The 15,835-nt window shown below is 32.5% G+C and overlaps 1 protein-coding gene across 1 annotated transcript; it reads left to right on the plus strand.

The window, feature by feature from the left end:
• The first annotated feature begins 11,449 nt into the window (after positions 1-11,449).
• On the plus strand, positions 11,450-15,121 carry LOC145331125 (uncharacterized). The gene is made up of 5 exons (XM_080175753.1): positions 11,450-11,572; positions 12,789-12,830; positions 13,117-13,210; positions 14,388-14,514; positions 15,025-15,121. Exons 1-5 carry the CDS (start codon positions 11,552-11,554, stop codon positions 15,119-15,121), a joined length of 381 nt encoding a protein of 126 aa, XP_080031879.1. The 5' UTR covers positions 11,450-11,551.
• The last annotated feature ends 714 nt before the right edge of the window (positions 15,122-15,835 follow it).

Genomic DNA, 15,835 nt, shown 5'->3' on the forward strand with positions numbered 1-15,835 from the left:
AAAACATGCCTTCGTAGGAAAATGTGTACATAATTTCAACCAATGAGATCCAATGTAAATTCCGATGCGATTCTCCTATTGGCTCAATCAGACATTCCCTCTCTTTCTTAGTACCTTTATTCCTATTACCTATAAGTCTATACCTGACCAATATATAACATTTCCTCTTTTCAAAAATATTCAAAGCATTCAAGTGGGTTCTTTGAGGCTTAGCATTACGTATTGACAGAAAAATTGAGGAAGAAAATGGAATGGACAATACAAATGTAAACCTTTGTTTCTCCTTTAAAAAAAAACAAGAATTTAAAGGCAGAACCTTTCAAACATAAATTTTGCGAAAAAGTTCATTTATCGTCTATTGTCATATCCCATGAAAAAGCCAAATTATGAAATCTGTATCAACCTAGATATAATGAAATAGTAAAAATGCAGGAAGAAAAGTATAATTTTTCTCGAGAATTGTATAACTGCACAGATCTTAATAGGCAGGAATTTAGTTATATATAATGTTTGCTGCGAAGCTTTTCCACGTTTAGGATGTCCGTCCGTCCGTCTGTTAAAATCGTCCAACAGCATTAAGATATTAAATATGAAATTATGTGCCAAAAAGGCTTACCTGTTATGTTTGACAATATTTTGGTCATTTTTTTAGTCATTATCGAGAAGATGTTTAAAATCCCTCTATAGATTATATGACGTCATACGATAGAATAGCCAATAAGAGGCCAGTATAAACTGTAATTGAACAATGCAATGATAAAATTTATGCTGGCCACTCATTGGTTACTTTATCGTATGACGTCATATTCTGTTGAAGGACTTTAATCATCTTCCAATATCAACATCAATTCCGTCAATTATCTTCACTTTTGGAGGGGGGTTGGGGGAATTGGATAATAAATTATACTAATACTCAAAGTTTAAAAACACGTTCTCTTATTTGTGACCTTGTAACTTCAAGGGATCTTAGGGGACAAGACAAAAGCAGATTAATGGATATTCAGCTCAAAATACGATGAACAAAAGTCCCCCCCCCCCCCCAACCCCCTATAGATTATAATTATTGGTGGAAAGGTTAGGACACTTCTTGTTTTTGCTAATCACAAACACATGAAAAAAATTGTAAAAGCACTGGTACGATAAATTTTGTCTGATTGGTTGAGCATTTTTTATTAAAGGTCGTCATATTTTTATTTTTTATTTGTAACACAAATACAAAAGGAAAATCACACAATTGATTCCTGTGTTGTTTGCTTAGGCCTTGGCAACCAAATCTGTAAATTTTATACTACTATGCCATGCGGTATATCTATAATACAAAGTAGCTTGATGTCTGTCTGTCCGTCCGTCCGTCCGTCTGAAGCTTAAGATCTCGGTAACCACTGAACCGATCGGATTCTACTCTTCAGGGAATATACCTACAGATCCTGTGGTAGTTTTAGGCTATTTGCTATTTTCTTGGGGGGTGGGACACCTCCAACCCCCTAAAAAACAAAAAAAAATCCCCTCCCCCCATTTTTGTTGTTGTTGTTGCAGAACATTTCCTGAAGATTTCCCTGGTCCTTTCACGAATTTCGCCTTCATTTTTTTATCACCTCTTGGGGCAAAGCCCTTAGAGGCTAGGGGCGAAGCCGCTAGTAACTATTATACAATAACTAAACTGCTGTAAACATCAGATTATTACAAGAAAAAAATTATCAAGAACTCGACCAAAAATACCCAGATGTTACTCATAGGAAAGGATATTTCATCCATAGAAAAACTAATTTCCCTGTCTGCTTGTCAAAAATATTTATTCATTAGGATTAAATATCTATATTATGGTTATGCATAGATTTTTCGCAGAGACAGATTCTGTAAAATGTAGATTTTTCGAAATTATTAATTCATAACAGTTCCAACAATATGATACGCAAAATAAAGAAAGATATTAAAAAAACATTATTGTATAAGTTATTGCTCCTTAATTAACCCTTAATGGTCTGTTCCACTTCCGGACCTGAGTTGGTTGGGGGGGGGGGGGGGTGGAAGCATCTCGGCTCCTATTAGTGCTAAAGTTCAAGGATTTTTATTTTATAGAATTATTTCAAAAATTCTACTACATTCATTGTAGATAAAATTTCATCCTTTGAGCTTTAAAATGCAAAATTTGTTGTAAGTTGTATTTTACCAATATTTCTTTACTGCACGTTTAAACATAATTGTCCTTGTCTTGTCTAGTTGAATGGATAGAAGCAAAATAGTTATTAATTCTGATGAAATATCCTATATAGAATGGTTATAACAACAATTTCAAAAGATACTGTTGATTTAAAAAGAAGGAAATTTCAAATATTCTATTCAGTAGTGTAGCTACGCTATCATTGGGTTTCTCTATCTGTGTCAGTACGTCCAAAACTTCATCCTGATCTTTTTGTGTGCACAGATTCTCAATATGTCTTAGAGTAATAGAATGATACTCCAACAAATGTGCTGGTACTTCATGCATAGTTTTGAGGTAACACAGACTGGTATGGCCATTGCAAAAGCTGAAAAAAAAATTAACCAAACATGTGCAATTCAAGTTTTTAGGGTTTTTAGTTATCATGGAATTAATGAAAAGATTTTATTGAATATAATTTAAGAATATTTGAATAATTTTTAGACCATTATTAAATTGTCTTGAACCAGATAACGCTTTTCTAATAACAACACTACAGGAAAAGTAATTTAATTGGTTAAAGAGTAGCTGTGCTACTTACATTGGAAATTTTTGTTATGTAAGACCAACAATGGATATAGAATACGTGGATATTGTGAGAGATTCTCACATTTACTGATAAAATGTTTTCTCGTATTCATTCGAATCCGGTGGATAGGAACCAGTTCTCATCCATACGAAATAACTATGTCTAGCATCGTATTATATCCAGTTTTCTACGAATTTAGAAATGTACAATCATAAGATTAAAACTAGTTTTTTAGCCAGTGCCTTCGGCACCACGGGGCTAAAAAAACTAGTTTTAATCTTATAATTGTACATTCTATATCCGCGGAAAGCCGTTTATAATACAATACAAGAAATAACTATTCTCGTATTCATTCAAATCCTGTGGATAGGAACCGGTTCTCATTCATACGAAAAAACTATGTCTAGCATCGAATTATATCCAGCTTTCTACGAATACAAAAATGTACAATCATAAGATTAAAACCAGTTCTATGTCCGCGGAAAGCCGTTTATAGTACGATGCGAGAAATAATTATTCTCAGCTAGTTAATTTTTATGATAACCCTCTTTGACTTTACCCCTTTCCTGACCCTGGAGGAAAGTATTAACCAATATCTGAGGGCTATATTATCAACCTAAATTGACGACTAAAATTCCCATTTCCCAATATCCATGTAATCTGTATCCATTCAACCGACCTAACTAAATCATTTATCTTTATTCGGTTTCAAGCGATACGGGATTAGTTATTTCTCGCATCATATTATAAACAGCTTTCTGCAAATATAAAATGTACAATTATAAGATTAAAACTTCGGCATCTCGGGGCTAAAAAAACTGGTTTTAATCTTATGATGGTACATTTCATTTCATAGAAATTTGGACATAATTCGATGCTAGACATTAGATCTTTTCATGAAAATACCCTTTTTCGAATTTCAATCTTCTGCTAACCTAAAAAGTTACTTTAGGGGCCTAGAAATATATGTACAAAATTTCAGCTCTCTATCTCTACTGGTGACCTAGCGCCAGGCATGTAAAATATCAACAGATAACGGTAGCACGGCGGTTTTAACAATATCTCAGTAATGTGCAGGTTTTCAGCTCTTCTGCATATTTCAATTTAAACACATAAGACCAAAGATATTATATCAAAAAAATCTTTTGTCAAAGTCTACTCTAGACCTAGCGCCAGTCAGTTTTCTAAAATCATGCATTTTATGCCTGTGAAAAAAGAAATCGCCAGCGCTAGGTGCAGAGTAGACTTGGACAAAAGATTTTTGGGATATCATATCTTAGGCCTTATGTGTGTAAGTTGAAATATGCAGAACACCTAAATTCATCTTCCAAGCCATTCTCTATGCATTTTAAATTTTTTTATGAAATAACGGGATTTCAAAACTGCCTTTTGAAAAGGCCTAAAAAATATCTTTTTTTGTCCCTTTTTTCACTGTTTATAGTTACAACTTATTAAGATATTATTCTCAGGTAAAAAAAATTGGCGCTTCCAGCACCAAAACCGGCAAAAACAGGCAGTTAAACTTCTGAACCCCTACTTAACCCCCTGACACACCCCCCCTCTATCTCGGCTCCTGTTACAGATAGAGAGGTAAAACTTTTTCTGGTGGTTATGTGTATTTTTAGAGAATTACTTTTTCTAGTCATAGCGGTCAGACCGCTCCTTATCCGTTTTTTAGCGGCCAGCCGCTAAATATTAAAACAGCTGTAAAGCGGCCAATTTTAAAGCTAAGAAAACCAAATTTTATGACGAACTATTATTTTTTATAACAAACAAATACCTTTTCTGACCATCGCCGACAAATGACAAATAACGGAAACCGCCAATTTTGGCGGTGAAATGGTGGTTGGCGGCGCTAAATAATATTTTTATCTGTTTATAGTTACAACAAATTAAAATATTATTCTCAGTTAAAAAAAATTGGCGCTTCCAGCACCCAAACCGGCAAAAACAGGCAGTTAAAGTTCTGTATCCCTACTTAACCCCATAACAGACCCCCCTCTATCTTGGCTCCTGTTACAGATAGAGACATAAAGGTTTTTTCTGTTGGTTCATGTGTATTTTTAGAGAAAATTACTTTTTCTAGTCATAGCGGCCAGACTGCTCCTTATCCACTTTTTAGCAGCCAGCCGCTAAATATTAAAAATGCTGTAGATCGGCCAATTTAAAAGCTAGGAAAACCAAATTTTTTGATGAGCAATTGTTTTTCATAACAAAAAAAAATGCTTTTTCTGACCATCCCCAAAAAACGACAAATAACAGAAAACGCCAATTTCGACGGTAAAACAGGGGGGTGACTTCTCAACCAAAAGTTACTTTATATCCATAAAAGCTTAAGTTTAAGAAATCATCTCTATTGGTCCTTGTTTTTTAATAAACTCTCATTTATACACATTTGGTTGATCCATATTTTTTTGTTATACTTCAGAAGTTTTTGTTGTCCCTCATTTTTAGTAGCGAAGCTACTCTATAATTTGAAATGTCCGTCTATCCATCTTAGTTTGGGGGAAGCGTGATTTTCTCGGTTCCTGTAAAAGATAAAGGATAAAAATTTTTGACAACATTCTCATTATTAAGGATAGTGTGGCGGATCTGGATCCGCAAGGATCCGCATTATTTTGAGTCCAAGGATCCAGATCTGGATCCTGGGGTATAAATTTAGGGAAAATATACCTAAAGAAGGCGTCTTAACTTTTTTTTTATAGCTAGCCGGTTCTTTTAGTAAGTAGTAGATGCAAATTTTTCCATAGAATTCAGATATGCAATCGGTTTTTTTGTAGACCTCTTATTTTTTAAGTAGTTTAAGTTTTTTTTTTAAATTAAGTTGATTTTAAGGTACTAAAATGCAACAAAAAAAACAAAGAAAATGGCCAATATGAACAAAAATAGTAAGATCTTTAATTTGACACCTTACTTTTTCAAGTAGTAGATGTAAAATTTTTCATAGAATTCAGATATGCAATCGGTTTTTTTGTAGACCTCTTATTTTTTTAGTAATTTAAGTTTAAAAAAAAAAAATTAAGTCGATTTTAAGGTACTAAAACGCAACAAAAAAAAGGAAGAAAATGGCCATTATGAACAAAAATAGTAAGATCTTTAATTTGACCCCTTATTTTTTTAATTTTGTCAGGTAATTATTGAAAAAATTGATTTTTTAAACTCACGAGAATAAAAACTTTGAACTTAATTTTACCATTACACAGATACAAAAATATGGGTTCACATATACCTTTAGAATCAGAAAAATATTACGAATCCATTGTAAGCAAAATTGAAAAAAAGTAAAAAAATAAAAAAATGGCCTTTTATAATTTGTTGTACAGGCAACACTTTCTTCACCCCCTATTTACCCTTCCCATTTTTATTCTCAATTCAAAAATAAAATGGTTGCCTGTAAAATATAATATAATATTTTCATATAATTTTTTTTTATTGTAGTTTATATACTATATTGTAAACTTTTAATTTCAATTTTGCTTAGAATGGATTTGTAATATTTTTCTCATTCTAACAGTATATATAATGCCTATTTCTTATGCCTGGGTAATGATAAAATTTAGTTCAAAGTTTTTATTCTCGTGGGTTTAAAAAATTTTTTTCAATAATTACCTGACAGAATTGAAAAAGTAAGGTGTCAAATTAAAGATCTTACTATTTTTGTTCATAATGGCCATTTTCTTTCTTTTTTTTGTTGCATTTTAGTACCTTAAAATCGACTTAATTTTTTTTTTTAAAACTTAAATTACTTAAAAAATAAGAGGTCTACAAAAAAACCGATTTTTTCAATAATACCTGACAGAATTGAAAAAGTAAGGTGTCAAATTAAAGATCTTACTATTTTTGTTCATAATGGCCATTTTCTTTCTTTTTTTTGTTGCATTTTAGTACCTTAAAATCGACTTAGTTACAACAAATTAAAATATTATTCTCAGTTAAAAAAAATTGGCGCTTCCAGCACCCAAACCGGCAAAAACAGGCAGTTAAAGTTCTGTATCCCTACTTAACCCCATAACAGACCCCCCTCTATCTTGGCTCCTGTTACAGATAGAGACATAAAGGTTTTTTCTGTTGGTTCATGTGTATTTTTAGAGAAAATTACTTTTTCTAGTCATAGCGGCCAGACTGCTCCTTATCCACTTTTTAGCAGCCAGCCGCTAAATATTAAAAAAGCTGTAGAGCGGCCAATTTTAAAGCTAGGAAAACCAAATTTTTTGATGAGCAATTGTTTTTCATAACAAAAAAATGATTTTTTGACCATCGCCAAAAAACGACAAATAACGGAAAACGTCAATTTCGGTGGGGGTGACTTCTCAACCAAAAGTTACTTTATATCCATAAAAGCTTAAGTTTAAGAAATCATCTCTATTGGTCCTTGTTTTTTAATAAACTCTCATTTATACACATTTGGTTGATCCATATTTTTTTGTTATACTTCAGAAGTTTTTGTTGTCCCTCATTTTTAGTAGCGAAGCTACTCTTTAATTTGAAATGTCCGTCTGTCCATCTTAGTTTGGGGGAAGCGTGATTTTCTCGGTTCCTGTAAAAGATAAAGGATAAAATTTTTTGACAACATTCTCATTATTAAGGATAGTGTGGTGGATCTGGATCCGCAAGGATCCGCATTATTTTGAGTCCAAGGATCCAGTTCTGGATCCTGGGGTATAAATTTATGGAAAATATACCTAAAGAAGGCGTCTTAACTTTTTTTATAGCTAGCCGGTTCTTTTAGTAAGTAGTAGATGTAAATTTTTCCAGATATGCAATCGGTTTTTTTGTAGACCTTTTATATTTTAAGTAATTTAAGTTTTTTTTTTTAAATTAAGTCAATTTTAAGGTACTAAAATGCAACAAAAAAAAAGAAAGAAAATGGCCATTATGAACAAAAATAGTAAGATCTTTAATTTGACACCTTACTTTTTCAATTCTGTCAGGTATTATTGAAAAAATCGGTTTTTTTGTAGACCTCTTATTTTTTAAGTAATTTAAGTTTAAAAAAAAAAAATTAAGTCGATTTTAAGGTACTAAAATGCAACAAAAAAAAGAAAGAAAATGGCCATTATGAACAAAAATAGTAAGATCTTTAATTTGACACCTTACTTTTTCAATTCTGTCAGGTAATTATTGAAAAAATTTTTTTAAACCCACGAGAATAAAAACTTTGAACTAAATTTTATCATTACCCAGGCATAAGAAATAGGCATTATATATACTGTTAGAATGAGAAAAATATTACAAATCCATTCTAAGCAAAATTGAAATTAAAAGTTTACAATATAGTATATAAACTACAATAAAAAAAAATTATATGAAAATATTATATTATATTTTACAGGCAACCATTTTATTTTTGAATTGAGAATAAAAATGGGAAGGGTAAATAGGGGGTGAAGAAAGTGTTGCCTGTACAACAAATTATAAAAGGCCATTTTTTTATTTTTTTACTTTTTTTCAATTTTGCTTACAATGGATTCGTAATATTTTTCTGATTCTAAAGGTATATGTGAACCCATATTTTTGTATCTGTGTAATGGTAAAATTAAGTTCAAAGTTTTTATTCTCGTGAGTTTAAAAAATCAATTTTTTCAATAATTACCTGACAAAATTAAAAAAATAAGGGGTCAAATTAAAGATCTTACTATTTTTGTTCATAATGGCCATTTTCTTCCTTTTTTTTGTTGCGTTTTAGTACCTTAAAATCGACTTAATTTTTTTTTTAAACTTAAATTACTAAAAAAATAAGAGGTCTACAAAAAAACCGATTGCATATCTGAATTCTATGAAAAATTTTACATCTACTACTTGAAAAAGTAAGGTGTCAAATTAAAGATCTTACTATTTTTGTTCATATTGGCCATTTTCTTTGTTTTTTTTGTTGCATTTTAGTACCTTAAAATCAACTTAATTTAAAAAAAAAACTTAAACTACTTAAAAAATAAGAGGTCTACAAAAAAACCGATTGCATATCTGAATTCTATGGAAAAATTTGCATCTACTACTTACTAAAAGAACCGGCTAGCTATAAAAAAAAAGTTAAGACGCCTTCTTTAGGTATATTTTCCCTAAATTTATACCCCAGGATCCAGATCTGGATCCTTGGACTCAAAATAATGCGGATCCTTGCGGATCCAGATCCGCCACACTATCCTTAATAATGAGAATGTTGTCAAAAATTTTTATCCTTTATCTTTTACAGGAACCGAGAAAATCACGCTTCCCCCAAACTAAGATGGATAGACGGACATTTCAAATTATAGAGTAGCTTCGCTACTAAAAATGAGGGACAACAAAAACTTCTGAAGTATAACAAAAAAATATGGATCAACCAAATGTGTATAAATGAGAGTTTATTAAAAAACAAGGACCAATAGAGATGATTTCTTAAACTTAAGCTTTTATGGATATAAAGTAACTTTTGGTTGAGAAGTCACCCCCCTGTTTTACCGTCGAAATTGGCGTTTTCTGTTATTTGTCGTTTTTTGGGGATGGTCAGAAAAAGCATTTTTTTTGTTATGAAAAACAATTGCTCATCAAAAAATTTGGTTTTCCTAGCTTTTAAATTGGCCGATCTACAGCATTTTTAATATTTAGCGGCTGGCTGCTAAAAAGTGGATAAGGAGCAGTCTGGCCGCTATGACTAGAAAAAGTAATTTTCTCTAAAAATACACATGAACCAGAAAAACTTTTACGTCTCTATCTGTAACAGGAGCCGAGATAGAAGGGGGTCTGTTATGGGGTTAAGTAGGGATACAGACGTTTAACTGCCTGTTTTTGCCGGTTTGGGTGCTGGAAGCGCCAATTTTTTTTAACTGAGAATAATATCTTAATTTGTTGTAACTTTAAACAGACAAAAATATTATTTAGCGCCGCAAAACCGCCGTTTTACCGCCAAAATTGGCGGTTTCCGTTATTTGTCGGCGATGGTCAGAAAAGGTATTTTTTTATTATAAAAAAAAATAGTTTGTCATAAAATTTGGTTTTCTTAGCTTTAAAATTGGCTGCTTTACAGCTGTTTTAATATTTAGCTGCTGGCCGCTAAAAAGCGGATAAGGAGCGGTCTGACCGCTATGACTAGAAAAAGTAATTCTCTAAAAATACACATGACCAACCAGAAAAAAGTTTTACATCTCTATCTGTAACAGGAGCCGAGATAGAGGGGGGGGTGTGTCAGGGGGTTAAGTAGGGGTTCAGAAGTTTAACTGCCTGTTTTTGCCGGTTTTGGTGCTGGAAGCGCCAATTTTTTTTTACCTGAGAATAATATCTTAATAAGTTGTAACTATATACAGTGAAAAAAGGGACAAAAAAAAATATTTTTTAGGCCTTTTCAAAAGGCAGTTTTGAAATCCCGTTATTTCAAAATAAAATTAAAATGGTTAGAGAATGGCTTGGAAGGTGAATTTAGGTGTTCTGCATATTTCAACTTACACACATAAGGCCTAAGATATGATATCCCAAAAATCTTTTGTCCAAGTCTACTCTACACCTAGCGCTGGCGATTTCATTTTTCACAGGGATAAAATGCATGATTTTAGAAAACTGACTGGCGCTAGGTCTAGAGTAGACTTTGACAAAAGATTTTTTGGATATAATATCTTTGGCCTTATGTGTTTAAATTGAAATATGCAGAAGATTTGAAAACCTGCACATTACTGAGATATTGTTAAAACCGCCGTGCTACCGTTATCTGTTGATATTTTACATGCCTGGCGCTAGGTCGCCAGTAGAGATAGAGAGCTGAAATTTTGTACATATATTTCTAGGCCCCTAAAGTAACTTTTTAGGTTAGCAGAAGATTGAAATTCGAAAAAGGGTATTTTCATGAAAAGATCTACTAGACATAGTTTTTTCGTATTGATGAGAACCGGTTCCTATCCACCGGATTCAAATGAATACAAGAATAGTTATTTCTTTCATCGTATTATAAACGGCTTTCCGCGGATATAGAATGTACAATTAAAAGATTAAAACTAGTTTTAATCTTATGATTGTACATTTCTATATTCGTAGAAAACTGGATATAATATGATGCTAGACATAGTTTTTTCGTATGGATGAGAACCGGTTCCTATCCACCGGATTCGAATGAATACGAGAATAGTTATTTATCGCATCGTATTATAAACGGCTTTCCGCGGATATAGAATGTACAATTATAAGATTAAAACTAGTTTTTTTAGCCCCGTGGTGCCGAAGGCACCGGCTAAAAAAGCTAGTTTTAATCTTATGATTGTACATTTCTATATTGGTAGAAAACTGGATATAATACAATGCTAGACATAGTTTTTTCGTATTCATGAGAACCGGTTCCTATCCACCGCACCGTGTTCCAGAAAATCCAAAAAATGACAAAAAATCATAGAGAGTGTATATTTTAAAATTTTGATGAAATTTTATTTAAATAGCAATAAGTATCCATATATCTTTCAATATAATGGCGAAATTTTAAATATCTCCATCCTGGCTGGCACAGGATGCCAGCAAACCTGGCAGGGTCATACAGGTAAAGAGCAAAAATATTTTGTTTGCCTTAAACTAAGCATTTTAAGTTACCAAATACTAAAATATCCTATACTAGTAAATACCAATATGAAATTTAAGTGTTTAAGTCAATTTTAGGCTCCAGGTATGATCCAGCAGGTCCTGATCCCTCAGAAATCTTTCAACAGCTCTCGAGACCGCAATTTTAGACCTATAGACTTCAATACGAGAAAATGATTTATTATCTTTGATTAAACTTTCCGTGCATGTTTGTTAAATTCCTTTGACCTAAGAAATCATACCTGGAGCCTCCAGAAGAGCCACCAGTACCCTATACACTATTGGATATGGATGCAATAAAATTAGAGGTAAATTCAGAGTAAGGAAGGGGACAATGGACTGTTTATTACACTAGTCCCCAAAGTTTTATGATAAAGTTTTCTTATTAGTTTTGGTGACTTTAGTGACTTTTGATTGGTTGGTTAATTAAGTTGAGTGTTCTAACGTTTCAACAACTAATTTCAATCTACAGAAGGGGTAATTCTTCGTATCATCATAGGGGATATACGCCGATTAATCGGCCATTGTCTTATCCCTTTAGATCCCTGGGTAAATTTTATTAAATTCTCCATGTACCCGCGACTGTGGCGTAAAACGTAGCACATCCACTCGTTGTCGGGAAGGTGATGGGATTGAATCTTGGCCCAACACCGCGCCATAGCTAAAGACGTTAAAATTGATTTTTACTGCAGCTATGCCAGGTGTCTGACAAAAATACAAACTAGATAATGAATAAGTTTTAAAAAAAATAAAAATAGACACACGGACTTTCCTTTACTAATGACAGAGTTGCTACGCTTACTAAATTGCACATACTGATCGGATGTTTTTAGGATAATTCAAACATACAAAAATTAACCCCATATGTAGAAAAGCTTTTCCCGTATCGCTTCGAAATCGATTTATATCCTGTGGATTAGAACCGGTTCTCAGCCATACTGCAAAATTATGTCTAGCATCGTTTTATATCCAGTTTTCTTCGAATATAGGCATCTCGGGGCTAAAAAACTTGTTTTAATCTTACAGTTGTACATTTTATATCCACGGAAAGCTGTTAATAATACGACGCGAGATAAATAACTCTTCCATCTATAATACAAAGTAGCTTGATGTCCGTCTGTCTGTCTGTCCGTCCGTCTGAAGCTTATAAGATCTCAGTAACCAGAGAACCGATGGAATTCTACTCTTCACGGTATATTCCTATTGATCCTGTGGTGGTTTTAAGCTATTTTCTTGGGGGGGGGGGGGGGGGGACACACCCAACCTCCCAAAAAATGAAAATTTCCCCCTCATTTTCTTTTTTTTTTTTGATGATGTATAAACATAATATGATGAAGATGAGGATCCTAAATTTTTTTTTTGATAATGCATATGATGAAGATGAAGAACCACCACATGTACTACATTTTTTAAAAATTACTTCTTGGGGCAAAGCCCCTAGAGGCTAGGGGCGAAGCCGCTAGTAAATTATAAAGGGTATATTGTTTTAGACTTAGGCATGTATTATTTATTATTTCTTTTTAGAGTCAGCAGCAAGCTTTAGATGTTATGGAAATGGTTTACAAGGCATTTTTTTTACTTTCATCAACATCTCAGATTGTCAGAAATACTGATATATAACTAACAGGATGTGTGTCTCTCAGTCCCGAAAGATCTCACAAACTGCTAAACCGATAAGCTTCTTATAATAAGTCCTGTGAAGTTTATAACTATTATGGGAGAGGGTACCGAAAACCCCCCTCCCCCCTCCCCCCCAAAGAAAATAGGGCCCTGGAATAAATGACAATCTTTTTTTTTCAAGTAGCCGCTGGTATATCATAATTGAAGAGAAAGAAAGTAAATGATAAATCAGAATAACCTGACCAACGGATTTTTCGTGGAGGCGGGTGCCCAAGACTGCGAGACATCAATAACACTCCCCCTGGAGGCATACTTTGGTTGGAGAGGTAGAAAGAGTGTTTTTTACCACGTATTTTTCAAATGTGAATTAATTTTTAAAAAAAAGATAATCAGTTTTTCTCTAAATGTATAGTAATCATTTCTAATAATAGTATTTTAATTAGCATCTCTAGGTAAATTATTAAGGACTCTAGGGGCAATTGATTAAGCCCGTGGAAATTTTAGTTTTAAAAAGAAAACAAATTTTAATTTGAAGCATCACCGACAATTAAAATATTTGAAGAATGTTCATTGGTAGAGGGAATCTTCTTTAAATGACTCAGTTGTCTATCTTATATAGCAGCCTTGAAAATGACATTTCCCCAGAGCATTACGGACAGTCAAAGTGAATTACAAAGAATAGTATTATATACAGCTTTCCGTGGATATTAAAATGCAAAAAAAGGTGTATCAACTTTTTTTTATAGCTAGCCGGTTCTTTTAGTAAGTAGTAGATGTAAAATTTTTCATAGAATTCAGATATGCAATCGTTTTTTTTGTAGACTTCTTATTTTTTAAGTAATTTAAGTTTAAAAAAAAAAATTAAGTCAATTTTAAGATACTAAAATGCAACAAAAAAAGAAAGAAAATGGCCATTATGAACAAAAATAGTAAGATCTTTAATTTGACACCTTACTTTTTCAATTCTGTCAGGTAATTATTGAAAAAATCGATTTTTTTAAACCCACAAGAATAAAAACTTTGAACTTAATTTTATCATTTCACAGGTAAAAAAATATGGGTTCATATATACCTTTAGAATCAGAAAAATATTACGAATCCATTGTAAGCAAAATTGAAAAAAAAAGTTTACAATATAGTATATAAACTACAATAAAAGGAATTATATGAAAATATCATATTATATTATACAGGCAACGTCTTAATTCTTGAATTGAGTATAAAAATGGGAAGGGGGTAAAGAGGGGGTAAAGAGGGGGTAAAAAAGGGAAGACAAAAGTGTTGCCTGAACAAAAAATATAATTGGCCATTTGCTTATTTTTTTACTTTTTTTTCAATTTTGCTTACAATGGATTCGTAATATTTTTCTGTAACACGAGGCTATACATGGTTTTTCGGTAGGGCTCAGAACCGGTTTTAATCCAACGGATATCAATCGGTTTCGAAGCCACACTGGAAAGTTGAACCCTCACTTCCCCAAAATAATGATGTTTATTTCTGCAGGTTTGTTAGTGGAAATGTTACCAGATCATTACCTACAGTGTCTACGCGTGGGACGCAAATCTTACACAATCAACACGTGTATTGGAACACAGGACAAGCCCCATTACATTAATTTTGACTTTGAAAGGTTATTGTTGTCTGATTTGAATAAATCGTTCCTAAAATTTTGTGCTTAAAGGACCCATTAAGAAATATAAGTTAATTTACCTTTTGCAGAATGGTTTAAAACCTGCTGAAACAGCTTAAAACCTACCTGGACTAATATGAAAGTATTTTAATATTTTGGGTTTTGAATAAGCTCTGTTAAATTGAGTTCTTAAGAAAAGGGAAGTTTCACATAGTACCAAAAATGTTTATATTTTGGGTTGTTTTAATATAATAAAACAATTGATATAGGATTTAAGATTTTACAGATATATTGACAGGGAAAAATGTGTCGTCAATTTAGCTTGCTAATATAGAATATATATACCTTTTTTTTAACCTGTGGGTTCATCCTGTAGGAGTGGAGAGAATGAAGGTTATTCTTATTTTAGCCAGCTGCGAGCAACCCTTTACCAGAATACATGAAAATCTGGTGCAACATCAAAGTAATAATGTATCGTTTAACAAAACAGACAATAATGTACTAATATAGTGTGTCGCATGTAAAAACTGAGTACTCCTCAAGACGTACCATGTCAGGTTTTGCCATGGAAAATCATTCAAACAATGCATTTACAGTTCAGGCATAAAAATGATTTTTTTAGATTTTGTATAAATTTCCATTTGAAAGGTTTTGTGATTTTTAATTCACAAAAATTATAGTAGCCTAGAAATTCAAGCAACTTATTTTTTCCCCCGTATCGCTTGGAGAAACCGATTAATATCTGGTAAATTAAAAGCGGTTCTCAGCCATACCGAAAAATTATGTCTAACTTCTATTATATCCAATTTTCTACGAATATAAAAATGCACAATCATAAGAATAAAACAAATTTTTTAGCCTGAGCCTCTGAAATCTCGGAGCTGGCTAAAAACAGGTTTTGATTTTATAATTTGATTGTATGTCCGCGGAAAGCTGTTTATAATACGATGCAAGAAATAACTATTATAAACTTTCAGAAAATTGTCCAATATAAATAGTCATAAGTTTTTGTAAGATTTGGATTATTGACAATCAAAATTAAGGGATCAACTGCAGTTCAAGGTAAAATATTCCTGGTAACAAATATTTCCAAAACTCTATGAATTTTTAAGGCTGCTAGCTGCCAAACGGCTGAACGTACAGATCATGCCCGCACACTGTTTTAAGCAGCATATAAAGGCCTACAAATAATCTAGAAAGCCATAAATCAATAATGCATAATTATCTCGCAGTGCAGAGAAATGCGTGAAAATGACCTTTTTTACGCGTTTTTTCTTCAGGCAAGCTTTCCCTGTGCATAATTGGATCTTGGCTATTCCAG

This window comes from Acartia tonsa, chromosome 11, assembly GCF_053477335.1.
Source record: "Acartia tonsa isolate MP-2025a chromosome 11, ASM5347733v1, whole genome shotgun sequence".
Classification (NCBI taxonomy): domain Eukaryota; kingdom Metazoa; phylum Arthropoda; class Copepoda; order Calanoida; family Acartiidae; genus Acartia; species Acartia tonsa.

Bases quoted from the DNA above. Each gene is read 5' to 3' on its own strand.
- LOC145331125 (XM_080175753.1), top strand. From the start codon at position 11,552: ATGGATGCAATAAAATTAGAG. The intron at 11,573-12,788 runs GTAAATTCAGAG...ATTTCTTTTTAG, and splicing joins TGGATGCAATAAAATTAGAG to AGTCAGCAGCAAGCTTTAGA. The intron at 14,515-15,024 runs GTTATTGTTGTC...GTACTAATATAG, and splicing joins ATTAATTTTGACTTTGAAAG to TGTGTCGCATGTAAAAACTG.